Genomic DNA, 13174 nt, shown 5'->3' with positions numbered 1-13174 from the left:
AAGGGATTCTCTAACACACATCCCTCACTTTAGGAAAAGAACAGAGAACTAGAATGACTGCACAGTATAACTTCGATCAAGGAATTTGATCTACACTGATACCTATCATTACACTTGCTAAAATAACACTTTTCAAATCTCACATTTTTAAGTATAATAAATTGATTTCTATACAAACTAAGTCTATCCAGAGTTTTACAGGGGAGCGAAGAATACAGCACACATTTGTTTTGTTCATTCTTTCAAAGATTTTTTTCCTGATTAAATGGCTCTATGAACCACAGGGATTTTTAAAAGGATGCTAGGGAATTTTACCCTTTTCTCAGTTATCTATTAACCAGTGAATATTTAATTATGCTTTCAACCATTTCAAAATGTAACTCAATTACATAGGTTTCATCTTAGCCTTTGAGAAACAGATGGTATTGTACTATTTAAAAATTCAGTTTCTCTGATACTGTTCAAGAACTCTACTTAACTCTACTTTCAATGACTGAACTACATTTCCAATATTGCATCTGCAGAATAATCCTTCCATTTCCAGATGGCTGCATCAATAAAAATGTAGCTATTTCCCCCCTTTATTCTAGATTAATAAAAAAGTTTTTGCTTTGATTTTAGTGGTAAATAACACATAATGGTCAGATAATAAGATGGTGACATACCTAATAACATTACCTTGAAACAAAAGTTGCTCTAGATGGCAGGAATAACTAGCATTTTTCCTTACATTTAAAACTACTACACAAGACACACATTAATAACAAAAACTGTCATCAACAATCAACTTTATTGCATTACCTGGAATTAAAAAACTGTAGAATTTTTCCATGAGTTTTTGAATCAGATGATTAGCTTTTTTGGGTCTTCCACCTCCATCACTAAGAAACTCTGGCTTACTTAGTCCAGCTTCAAGAAGGTAAATTCCAACCTGTGGAAGTGTTATACAGTTAATAATTTAATTACTGCTAAAATGACAAGAATATTATAAACAGAAGAACATGAAAATAACAATAGTGCTTTGAAAATCAGCAGGCATAGATATAATAAATCTACTAAAAACACCATATAGAGGAATTGCAACTAAAAGCTTAAGTGATTCCTTCAGGTAATGCATTTCTAATGGTGAAAAAGTAAAACTAAATTTTAGGAAAAAACCATTGAAAACTTTACAAAAACATGTAGAAACTATACAAACATTACAAAATATAGCACATTACAAAATATATGGTAGCTGCCAGACTTTGTTCTGAGATTTGTATTTTCTATTTCAAACAAAAAGAACTTCCAAAATGTATATGAATGCATACCTTTAAAGCCTGAGCCTCTCTAGGTCTTTGATAGAGTCCTATTATTTTTTTCTTTTGCAACCATCTCAAACCTTCCAATATTTCACCACTTAAAGTTGACTCCACCAAAATACGTTGTTCATAAGCACCCAGGTACTCTTTAGTTTCATTACTGTACTCTTCTTCACTTCTTTCATGAACACAGACCTGCAGCTGATCATCAGAATCTCCTCTCATTAAAGTAAAGCTCCTTTCACTGAATTCATCAGCTAGAACTTGCTCAGAAGGAAGAAGTCCAAATTCTCCCAACAAAGCCTTCCAGGACCCATCTGCACGGTATGGCAAGACTATAATATTTAGCTGTACAGACACAGGAGTCAAGATGGAATAAGAGTCTTCTTCATCTGTCAAAAACTTTACAGATTTTGAGCTACTGCCTTCTTTCCGTACGAGATCTTCATCAGTGCTATCATCATTTATAACAATGAAGGATGTAGAAGTGCTTGGAACTGGAATGGGGTCCTCATTGGTCACTTCATCATCTAGTGTTACCATCTCATTTCTCCGGTCTTCATGCATATTCCAGCAGAGCTTTCTCTTCTTCTCCTCATCTACTCTAGATGGAGGTGCACGTTTCCGACGACTACTCATTTTGTCGTTTACTCAACAGTATTTTCAGTCTCTGCAAGATGAAGTAAATCAGTTAGCAGCAAGCACTACCAAATCAAGTACCTACGCTAAAATTTCACCATGCAGCAGCAGCTAAACTTGCAAAGTGTTCAGACACAAACATACGCACCAAATACTCTAACTGTTCAACAGTATCAGCTCTGCAGAGCCTCTCCTGTTCCTGCGCCATCACACAAGGCCGGACACGAAGCACTGCCCTGTACTAGATCTTACAATTCCGCCAGACAGCGACAGACAGAGATCATCAAGAACGTGTCATTTCACAGCTGTTACGCAGAATCTTGTGGGACAGATATAAACTGAGAAGCAGTGGAATCCCTAAAAGGTGGGGGTGGAGGAAGACAGCAAAAGAAACTCTATGAAAGTGCAGGAAGTACAGGAGATTTGGGGGCGGGTGTGGGGAAAATACACAAAAAATTCCTCTCTCCTTTCAAAGCCTACACAGACATGAAACTTTAAGCAAACTTCATACAGGGCTAGTTTGAAGCTGCCATTATATAAAATATGTTTAGAGCCTAAGCTATCAAGTTCTGTCCTTCCAAGTCCCCACCTACTAGTATTCAACATTTCACTCTCCCAGGAAACTGTGCATCCTGGGACCTGGATACACAAATTTCTTGCAGAAGAGCCCTTAGTTATTCTATTGTGCATTTCAGTGGGACCGATCACCAAACTAAACGCATAGTCTTATTGATTTTGACTAACTGCAAAGTCAAGTCAAGATGCATATCCAACTCCTTGACTAAACCTGAGCACAGAACAGATTTTGTGGATAAAATAGCAGAAAATATAGCACACATGATAAACAGTACATACAAAGAAGCAGATTATGAAATATTAGACCCATTTGGGAAACTAAGAACTACATACTCAAAAATACATGTGCATAATTAAATCCCAAAACAAGCAGTAACATTTCTTTTTTTAAAAAAGATTGTTTTTATAAGGATCCTGAGCACAGCAATAGATCTATGACCTCATATTACACTCTGTCAGTAAAGACAGGGAAATATTTAGATATCCATGCCAGTTCAGCTTCTGCATACGAGTTTTAAAGAAATGTAGGAAGATGAAAGGAAAATATTCCAAGTTATTAAATCCAGCACACCACATCCTAATGTTAAAGGAGTTTACGATGGAACAGGACAGAATTGCTGAGTAATTTTAGAAGGGTCTTGAGGGAAAAAATGTAACTACAAACACTAATTGATAATTCATGAAAGCCAAAGGAAACATCCTGGAATATACACATCTTGCTGATTTGGATTTCAAACACAGAATCACAGAATTAATTAGGTTGGAAAGAACCTCTGAGATAATCAAGTCCAACCTATGACTGAACACCACCTTGCCAACTAGACCTGAGTGCCACGTCTAATCTTTCCTTACACACCTCCAGGGACGGTGATTCCATCATCTCCCTGGGCAATCCATTCTTATGTCTAATCACACCTTCTGTGAAGAACTCCTTCCCAGTGCCCAACCTAAACCCAGTGTCCAACTTAAGCCGCTGGCACAGCTTAAGACGATGTCCTTTCATCCTGTTGCAAGTTGCCTGGGAGAACAGGCCGATCCTCACCTGGCTACTACCTCCTTACAGGAACTTGCAGAGACCGACAAGGCCTCCCATAATTAGACAACAGAATTAAGGGAAGGCGTGTTTTTCAAAGTAATGCTCAAGGACACGGAGCGACACTGACAGTAAGCGAAGCAAACCCTGACGGGAGCAAACCCGGCACTTAACCCAGAGGCAGAGGGTGCCCTGCGGCATCCCCGGCCCCCGCCCGGAGCCAACCCGGACACCGCGCTCTGCCGGACACACCGGGACACCTGCCCGGGGGGAGCGGGAGCTGATAATCGTGTCCGCGCCCCGCAGCAGCGGCACCCCTGCCCAGCGGGCGAGGTGGCCCGGCGGTGTCTGCAACGGCACTGCGTGAACACCGCACCGAGAGACCGCGAACCGCGGGCCCGGGGTGGCCGCCGCGGCCGGGACGCGGGCACGGCTCACTTGTCTCGAGCGAGGAGTGACTTGATGCTCGGGACGGCGAGGCCTGCGGAATGAGACACTGCGGGGCAGGCGGCACTCCCCCTCCGCGACGCCCGCCACCGGAGGGGCCTGCGCGGACCCGCCGTCCCCCCAGTCACGGCGCAGCTGGCCCGTGGCGCCCACCGCTGGCACAGGGCCCGAGCGGCGCCGCAGGGGTGAGGGGCGAGGGGAGCGGCGCGCGGAGCCGCGGACGTACCGAAGCGCAGACGCTGCGGCCCCGGCGGCCCCGCCTCCTCCCGGCGCGGGCGGAGCCCCCCCGCTGTGGCGGCGGCGGCGGCGCGGACGGGGCGGGGCGGGGCGGGGGGCACGCGGCCCCGGCGGAGCCCGGGTCCCTACGGGGCGGGGCGGGGCGGGGGTGCGCGCGCAGCGGCGCCGGCCTGGCCGGCAGCCAATGGGCTCTGGGAACAGTGACATTTGCTCCGCCCCCCTCCGCGCGCCGACGAAAGAAAGCGACGGGAAAAGCAGAGAGAGGCGCAGGCGCAATGGGTGCGCCCTGGAGAGGGGGCGGAGACAACGCCCTTGCCCTCAGTGGGGCGGAGCCGGAGAGATAAGGGACGGTGACGTCACGTGCGGGGGCGCAGGGGGTGCTGGGAGGTGGAGTCTTTGGGAAGGGGAGTTTGGAGGCGGTGGAGCCTCAGGGAAGCGCCGGTGGGAGCTGCGATGCCATCCGAGGAACGCGCTGCACGTTCCACCTGAACACGAGGGAAAACTGCTTTACTATGCAGTGACCATGCACTGGCACAGATTGTCCAGAGGGATTCTGAAGTCTCCCTCACTGGAGATGATTCAAGATCCACCTGGACACACCTGTGGCATGTGCTGTGGGATGACCTTGCTGGAGCAGGGAGGTGGGACCAGGGGACCCACTGGCGTCCCTTGCAGCCTGACCCATCCTGTGATTCTGTGGGTGTAACACTTGCGAGGAGAGAGAGGACACGCGAAAGGCTGATAAGGCATTGACAAGATTTAGAGAGTGGGTTTCACTTTGGCACTGCAGGGAGGCAAAATCAGGCCAATCCATTTTTAGCGGCAAATCTCGCTTCCGTAAAAACTGCAGAATTACTTAATCCTCTTGTAAAGTGGCTGAAAGGATGCCAAGGCAGTGGCTTGGACTTGCCTTGGGGGGCTTTCTGTCTCCCTCCTAACACGCAAATCTTATTAAAAAACCCTTCTTTTTAAAATTTTCTTAAATGGAGTTCTTTTATTTACGTATGTGTCTTTGAGGATGTAGCTGGTATGGTGTCACAGAATCCATTAGAATTATAGAATCAATTGGGTTGGAAAAGACCTCCGAGATCATCAAGTCCAACCCTTGATCCAACTCTAGTCCATTCACCAGATCATGGCACTCAGTGCCACGTCCAATTTGTGTTTAAAATTCTCCAGAGATGGTGAATCCACCACCTCTCTGGGCAGCCCATTTCAATGCCTGATTACTCGCTCTGTAAAGAATTTTTTTCTGATCTCCAACTTAAATTTCCCCTGGCAGAGCTTGAGCCCGTGCCCCCTTGTCCTATTGCTGAGTGCCTGGGAGAAGAGACCAGCCCCCACCTGGCTAGAACTTCCCTTCTGATAGGCTAAAGAAGACTTCTGAGATCATCAAGTCCAATCGATGACTGAACTCCACCATGTCAACCAGACCATGACTCCAAGTGTCATGTCCAGTCTTTCCTTAAACACCTTCAGGATAATGACTCCACCACATCTCTGGGCAGTCCATTTCAGTGTCTAATCACCCTTTCGATGAAGAAACTCCTCCTACTATTCAACCTGAACATCCTCTGGTGCAGCTTGAGACTATGTCTTCCCATCCTGTCCCTAGTTGCCTGTGAGAAGAGACCAACACCCACCTGGCTACACCTTCCTCTCAGGTAATGGTAGAGGGTAATAAGGTCACCCTCGAGCCTTCTCTTCTCCAGGCTAAACAGCCCCAGCTCCCTCAGCTGCTCCTCGTAATTGTGGTTCAGCCCCTTCACCAGCCTCATTGCCCTTCTCTGGACTTGCTCCAGCACCTCAATGTCCTTCCTAAAGTGAGGGGCCCAAAACTGGGCACAGTACTTCAGGTATGGCCTCACCAGTGCCAAGTACAGAGGGCGATCAGTTCTGTGGTCCTGCTGGCCACATTATTGCTGATACAGGCAAGGATGCCTTTTGATTGAATCCACAAGAAAGTGAGCAGCTGAAGTTACCTGCTTCTCTAGGAAGTTATGAAGCAACCTTGTTTCACTCCCTCCTGGTATGCAGACATATGCCTAGGTAGGCAGTTCCATTTAAAGGAATGGCATCCAGGTTTATATTGCAAGATGTGAACATTTTCTTATCCTAAACTTGATGATAGGAGTCAGGACAGGCCAAGGACAGCAACTCCCATTATGGTTGCTGAGATGAGAGGCTGTGAATATGACACACTATCAGTCTGGGGCAGCTTAGAGTGCCCCAACATGGGACTTCAAAGGTGTGACTCTTCATGCAAGTGTCCTGCACCTGCTGTTGACAACCTGATACTGTGAGAAAGTCTCACAAGTGACTGCTGCTCACCCTTCTCTTGATGAAGTCTGGGCTCTGCTAGCAATGGGAAACAAGAGAGAAGATCATAACACTTCAGCAATCCTTATAGAAATAGCAGACAACAATTCTTGTCTCAGTGACCTCTGTCCTCTTCACAGGGCTCTGAATCTCTTAACGGCCTTTGTCCTTTAGCTATTGTCCTTTTCTATTTCTATATTGTGCATGCCTCCTATTAATGATTCCCTCTCCTGGGTTGGGATTTCTGTTTTCTTTGGTCGTGATGGTGGCTTTTAAAGACTTTTAATGTAAACCACTTGTGAAACAACTTTATTTTCTCATCTGCATATCATAAAAACTAGTAAACAAGAAAGGAACCTTTCTACTTTCAGAAGAGGGGAAACACAGTGGCATGGCGAATGTCTGTTCTGCATGATGACATATGTCTGAGCCTCTCTTTTTTTCTCACTGCCATTCAGTATGAAGTATTTTTACTAGTTTTCATGATAAACAACCTTGTCATGATCCTCCTACTAAGGGAAGGAGGAGATAACAGGGTAGCAGTCAAGATCTGGCTGCTCACAGGTAGCCATTGTCTTGACATTACTCGAACCTCTTCTGGCTTAAAGCTGAGAAGTCACTTCCTGGCTGTTCCTGACCACTGATTGGGCCAAGAGACAGTATCTCTTATGATTTTTTTAACACAAGAAGTTGACTCAGATTTGAAAATACTGTTGGCTAGAGGTGCAGTGAAACAACACTAGAGGTCCTTTAATAATGCTTTTATTTGAAGAAAACGTCACATTTGTTGATCAAATGATGAAGGCACAAGGTTAGCAAAAGGCTATATTAGTAAACCTTGCAATATGAAAGAGAGGATGGTGGGAAAAAAAGGAGAGAGAGAAAGAAAAGCAAAAGAGGAAGGGGAGAGAGAGAAATCACTAGTCCTTGATCCAGTGGTGGGCCAGCCAAAATGGCTCTTTGGTGTATAAGGGGCTCTCATCCTGAAGTTCTTGGGTATACTCTGACAGAGTAAGAGGCACAAATCTTACCAAAGGAGTGTCCTTGCTTTGTGCTAGAGAAAAGAGCAAGCCCATTGACTTGTCTGTAAAACAGTTGTGTTCTCAGTCATGGAGGATTTCAAATGCCAGTTTATAATATTGGAAGAAGTGGAGGTGAGACTCTGCTGCTGCCATAGACATGGGTGGGGGCCACCAATTGATATGTAAACAAGGGATATGTAAAGTAACAAAGAGAAGGATTGCAAAGACCATGTCTAGTGAAAGGGCAGAACAGAACCAGGACACCTTAGCATCACTCCCTGTCACACTTGACTGATTGCAGCGATAAGGGTCATCCATCCTTCCCCTCAGCATGCCATTCACACATCTCATGAAAATGTCTTAGGTACATATGTGATGGAAATCCTTTCACCATATCTCATGGAACACCTGTCTGTTATCTTGCCTGTTGCCTCATTTATGTGTGTTTAAGACATTTCTTGAAAGAATTCAAAGCCATCTCCACCCCTTGTGTCCATCCTTTGTCTCAAGGAGTTTGCTTTTCTTTCTAGATGATTGCAAACCTGTATTTTAAAATAAAGGTTGAGACCAGGTGGAAAAATGCCCATTTCTATCCAGCAGTTAATGAGTAAGGATCCTAGTGATTAGTACCTAGTAATTTCTCTCCTGTTCTAAAGAACTTCAATACATAAAAGAAGATAATTGCCATTTAATATAACAAAATAAAAAGGAATAGTATAAAGAAAAGAGAATATGACATAAAATGGGACCATGCGATTTTTTTTGACCATGCTTGGGAACACAGCCTCCCTTACCTATGGATAAAAATTCCTCTATGCTCTTGGCGGCAACTATTAAATCCCTGAAAGAGTAAGCAAATAATATGAGGAAACATGCTACTTTGCAAAGGATTTCTTTTTTGAGGGAGGATGGAGAAAACAACATGTTAGTCATCCTGGTATTTTAGAGTCTTTTTCACCAATATTTTAGTTGCAAAGACAGGTAAAAGTTTTCTAAAGAAAATCAAAATTGCATTTTGTATCCAGCTTGATTATGGCAGAAAATTTGAATGGTTGTAGCAAACAAAACCAAGGGCAGATAGACAATATTCCCTGCACTACAATGATTTTATGTTATGCTGAAGAGCTAACTGTGCCTCAGCAAACAAGTGTGTTAATCAGGTAGTTAACTTGCAGGAAGAATTTTTTGAGCTCTCTTGATAAAAGTCACCATATGAAAAATAGAAAGATGGACACCAGTGGAGGCATAATAACCTTTCAGTCTATTCTGGATGAATGAAATCATGATCAGCATTCTGTGCCCTGATGGAAATTATTTGTGTAGGTTCAGCTCTATCCAACTTCTGTAGTGTTTGGTGTTTTAAAATAGCTATCATAGTGAGACTTTGAAAGTGTAATCATAAAATTGCTACCCTCTGCAGTGCATGATACTGCTTTGGGCAAAAGAGTAGAGGATCTAAATATTTTTTGGAGAGCCACAAAGAGTGTTATTGTGTGCCAGCAGCTAACATGTGAGCCAGTAAGCTAACTTCCTAGCATGCAAACAAAACCATGAAGCCACAGGATTGCAAGTCTCCCTTTTTTGACTTCTTCAAGTCTTCAGCTGTTTCCAACACATCACTTGTGCCCTTCTACCTCTTAACATCTCCCAGGAGAATCTATCTAATCTCCACAGAATAACACTCTTCAGACCATCTGTCTCAGCTCACGTGTATGCACAATTCTTGTACACCCTTGTCCATCTGCCACTTAGCTGAGCTACGTGCTGCTTTTGGGAAAACCAGGTGGTACACCTGACCTCAGGACTGACAGTAGCAGCTGATCAGTCACTGGTGGGAGTTTAGCCCATCTCCCTTTTTCCAAGAGAAAAGGACAGTTAAAAAGACTATCTAAATATAGAGCAGGGGAAAAAAATAACCATGTCATTGCATCTAGGACACCGTCTAGAGTTACTATGTAGGGTTTGGAATCCAGTTCTTGGAGTTATTTAAATATATACCTGAATAAGGTGTTTTCATTGCTTTAATATTCCTTTTATAAGCAAAAATGCATAAAGGAAAAGTTTGCAGTTCCTGAGAAAAAAACAAGCCCTCTAGTAAAACTGGAATTAAGTAAATAAAATGTTTATAATAAAATCTGTAAACGCATCTGGAAATTTAGACTCAAAATATACATTGGTAACATAATACATGGCACAGTACCTTGGAGGACAGCTGAAGTATGCACACAACAAAGAGACATTTCAGATGTTATCTGGTAAAGATATATTTCTTGGGAGTGAAAAATCTTGGTTTTCACACTGACAAGAGAGGATTTGAATTCATAACTGACTATAATATAAAAATTCAGGAAATCAAAACTTCTTGCAAAATTCTTATCTATGTTCTGTACTATGGATAAAAAGACAAATCAAATTGAATTTGAAATTAAAATATGCAGTGTTCTGAAACAATTTTATTTTGGCCACTTTCCTCATAAAGAAGTGAGATGCAGTTTTTTATTTTCTGTCAAAGAAAATATGAACTTCATCAGGGATATTATTTCTTTGATTTATAAAGTTAGAAATACAGAAAGACCTGCAGCACTCAAGCCACAAAGCAATGTATTTATTTAACACAGATGAAATCTGCCTCCACAGATGTTTTCTTCAAGTTTAACAAAGTTTGATGTTAAAATTAGTTCATGAAGATTGATGTAGCTTCATGGCAGAAGGTTAATAATCATTCTCTTTAGAGGAGTATTTAATTATCTGTACAAAATTCACCTTCGAGCTGACTTGGATTATTACCTGACTCAGAAAAAGCAGCAGATTTCACAGGAGGTAGGCTGTGCACTCTGCACTGCCCAGCATTTACTCTGGGTCTGGGCTGCAGTGCTGAATCACAGACTGCACAGGGCATGAAACATCCAAGCAGATACCACAAAACTGCCAGTGAACTGCCCAGTGCTTCAGGATAGTTGCACCTTATCTGGAAGTTGTTAGTACCAGATAGCATTTCTGGTAGAAGACACAGGGACATTTCTAGCTGCAGTATATGAGAGATACTATGCGACACTGTGCCACAAGGGAATTACAGCACAGCAGCTCTCAGCTGGGCAGCAGAACTGGCTGTTTTCTGCTGCTAATGGGACCTGGTCTCTTATAACTGTTCTCTGAAAGACACATAAATCTGGAACAGGAGAGGCCCAAGTGTGGTAGTACAAAGGTGATGCTGCATTCAGGGAGAAATGTTAAGACACTAAAAGCCCCTACACCCCTTGCCATGTGGGACACTGGGGTGTCTGGAGCAAGTCTGTAGTAGAGAGGTGCCTGAATCATCTCTGAGCTGACATTTTACTTTGGCCTGGGGGCATTAACTCACTAAGGCAGCAACCTTAACTGATGAGAGAGAATATTTTCTCTGGATAGAAATGTCATTGTATTTACAATAATACATACACATAGGCTTATTAATCAAACTATGTTTGTGCATGCCTTTGGCCTAAAATTTAGAAATGCAAAGAGCAGTGAACAATGAGAAGTTAGTTTGGGTTCCAAATGCATGTGGTTGTGTTTTCTTACATAGGACTGCAGCAAGCCCAACCTAGTGAGGACTTCTGGAACAGCCCATGTAAACGAGCAGCTCTGGTTCATGATTTATAACTAGCACAAGGGGTGCAAGCAATTTAAGTATTTTGGTAGATCTATGCATAGTCACCTCTTCTAATTACAGAAATTTGTAATTGAATTTTAATAGTTTTTTCTTTAATCTCCAATATCTGCATATATTCTCTTGTCATTGCTTTCTACTTTGCCCTTCCTCATTCAACCAAACCCAGCTGTATGGATTGTGTTCTATCTGTAAAACAATAATAAAAAATAATTCCGTGTCTACTGTGCTCTCAATGGGGTAGGTGCATAATCTGTCAAGTAAAACTATAGTTCCAAAATTTGTACACAAATTTCAATAATAAACCATGCTTCAGCTCAATCTCTTTCATGCTTTCAGTGCTCTGAGGGGTTTTTTTGACTTCTTTTGTTCTAAAGCATTTTCCTACATGGTGTGCCATCTGCATACCACAGGATTGTTCAGGCTTCTTAGCTGGGCTTGGTAGCATCCACATTCTCTGACTGGGGAAATGAGTCAGCAGAAATGACTGTGCATCACTGAACATAGTCTCAAGATAAAAAACCCCACCTCGTCACACAATAAAGCAATGAAATATTACATCTCACAACCCTGCTTGAGTAAAAGTGAACCGTTTTAGTTGAGGAGGTAATTAGAAGCTGCAAAGAGATGAGAGAACAGGCTTTTATTTGAAAAATGATTGTGAGAGAAAGTAACAGGGTCAGAACAAAATAAATATTTTCCTTTTTTTTTTTTTTTTTGCAACAAAGTATTACTGTTCATTAGCTTCAGTTTGTTTCTTTAAGCAATAAGAACAGAATACAAAAATGTTACAAAAAATATTCTCCTGGGGTGGTTATAGTCCTGTAGATGTTCTTAATTGATGAAGTCCTGGATCTGCAGCACAGATGGAAAGTGATAAATGATTAAGGTGTTAGAGGATATGAGTAACAATACTACAGTGTTGTGTGTAGAGATATCAGCAAAACAAGGAATGCGTATCTTCTGACTTGACAAGCATCTTGTTTATGACTTAGCAATTTTGCAACAGTTCTGGCTCCTGCCCAAAGTGTAAATTAGTGTATTTTGGCCAGGGCCCTGAGACCACCACCAGCCGTGACTGTCCCTTCTTGGTCACCCTCCCAGGGCTGGGGAGATGGGATAGACCCTGTCTGCCAGGCCCTGCCCTGTAGGAGACCTGTGGAGACCCCCTTCCACCACCAGCCACCAGGGAGCCCTGTAATGTCTGATCTGCAAGGAGAGCAACAATGGTGCTTCTACCACAGGCCAGGGGTGGTTTTTCCTTTTATCTGTGCTTGGAAACTGCGTTTGAAACTTTCCAGAAAAGATTAACTTGGTGGGAAATACCCATATTATCCGTTTTTAAGCCAAATGACCAGATGTGACAGTGCCACGTGCAGCTGCTTGTGGAAGCTTATGAAGAGAAGAGTCAGGTGAGTATCCTGCACTCGCTGCTGCCCCAGGCTGGGTCCAGCTCTGGGCACAGGTCAGTGTGTTGTTAATGACTGTGATGTCAGAAGACCCGAAGACAGACATTACTAGTCATGCAAAGTTATTTGAATAGAGCCAGCCTCTTACCATTATTTTTAACCATTACATTATTATTGTTTGTTGTTACTTTATCCACCAAAAGTAACCCTGGATGCCAAATTTGATTTTGCATTGCTATCCTGGTAACTCCAGAAGAATTATCTGCATGTGCTGGCATTGTTTCAAAATTTTGCTCCTTGTTCTTAAGCCAAATAAACAGTGTAATTTGAGAAGGGAAATAGAGGTAGAATTTACACCAAGAAAACCCTTCTAGATTATTTTTTTGTCCCAGCTTCTTGTGACTGAAGTGCTTTTCTAGGACGGTCTGGCCCACTTGTGCCTGGTTGGACCCAGCCAATATTCTTCCAGCTTGAGTTTGGTTTACTCAACAAGAGTGTGGTGGTTTGACATTTTAGTGCCACCTTTCACAGGCTATTGCCAC

At 43.0% G+C, this 13174-nt stretch overlaps 1 protein-coding gene across 1 annotated transcript in view; it reads right to left on the bottom strand.

The window, feature by feature from the left end:
- The window catches only part of SHPRH (SNF2 histone linker PHD RING helicase), a 55054-nt gene extending 50697 nt beyond the window's left edge, over window positions 1-4357 (bottom strand). The window contains exons 1-3 of the mRNA XM_071549373.1: window positions 4223-4357; window positions 1311-1971; window positions 802-931 (exon numbers count right to left, since the gene is read on the bottom strand). Coding sequence (XP_071405474.1) covers window positions 802-931; window positions 1311-1940 — 760 coding nt within the window. The 5' untranslated portion in view covers window positions 1941-1971; window positions 4223-4357. The remainder of the gene's footprint in view (window positions 1-801; window positions 932-1310; window positions 1972-4222) is intronic.
- Window positions 4358-13174: the final 8817 nt, after the last annotated feature.

This window comes from Pithys albifrons, chromosome 2 (assembly GCF_047495875.1).
Source record: "Pithys albifrons albifrons isolate INPA30051 chromosome 2, PitAlb_v1, whole genome shotgun sequence".
In the NCBI taxonomy this organism is placed as follows: Eukaryota; Metazoa; Chordata; class Aves; order Passeriformes; family Thamnophilidae; genus Pithys; species Pithys albifrons.
This window is presented reverse-complemented; position numbering and strand designations above follow the sequence as displayed.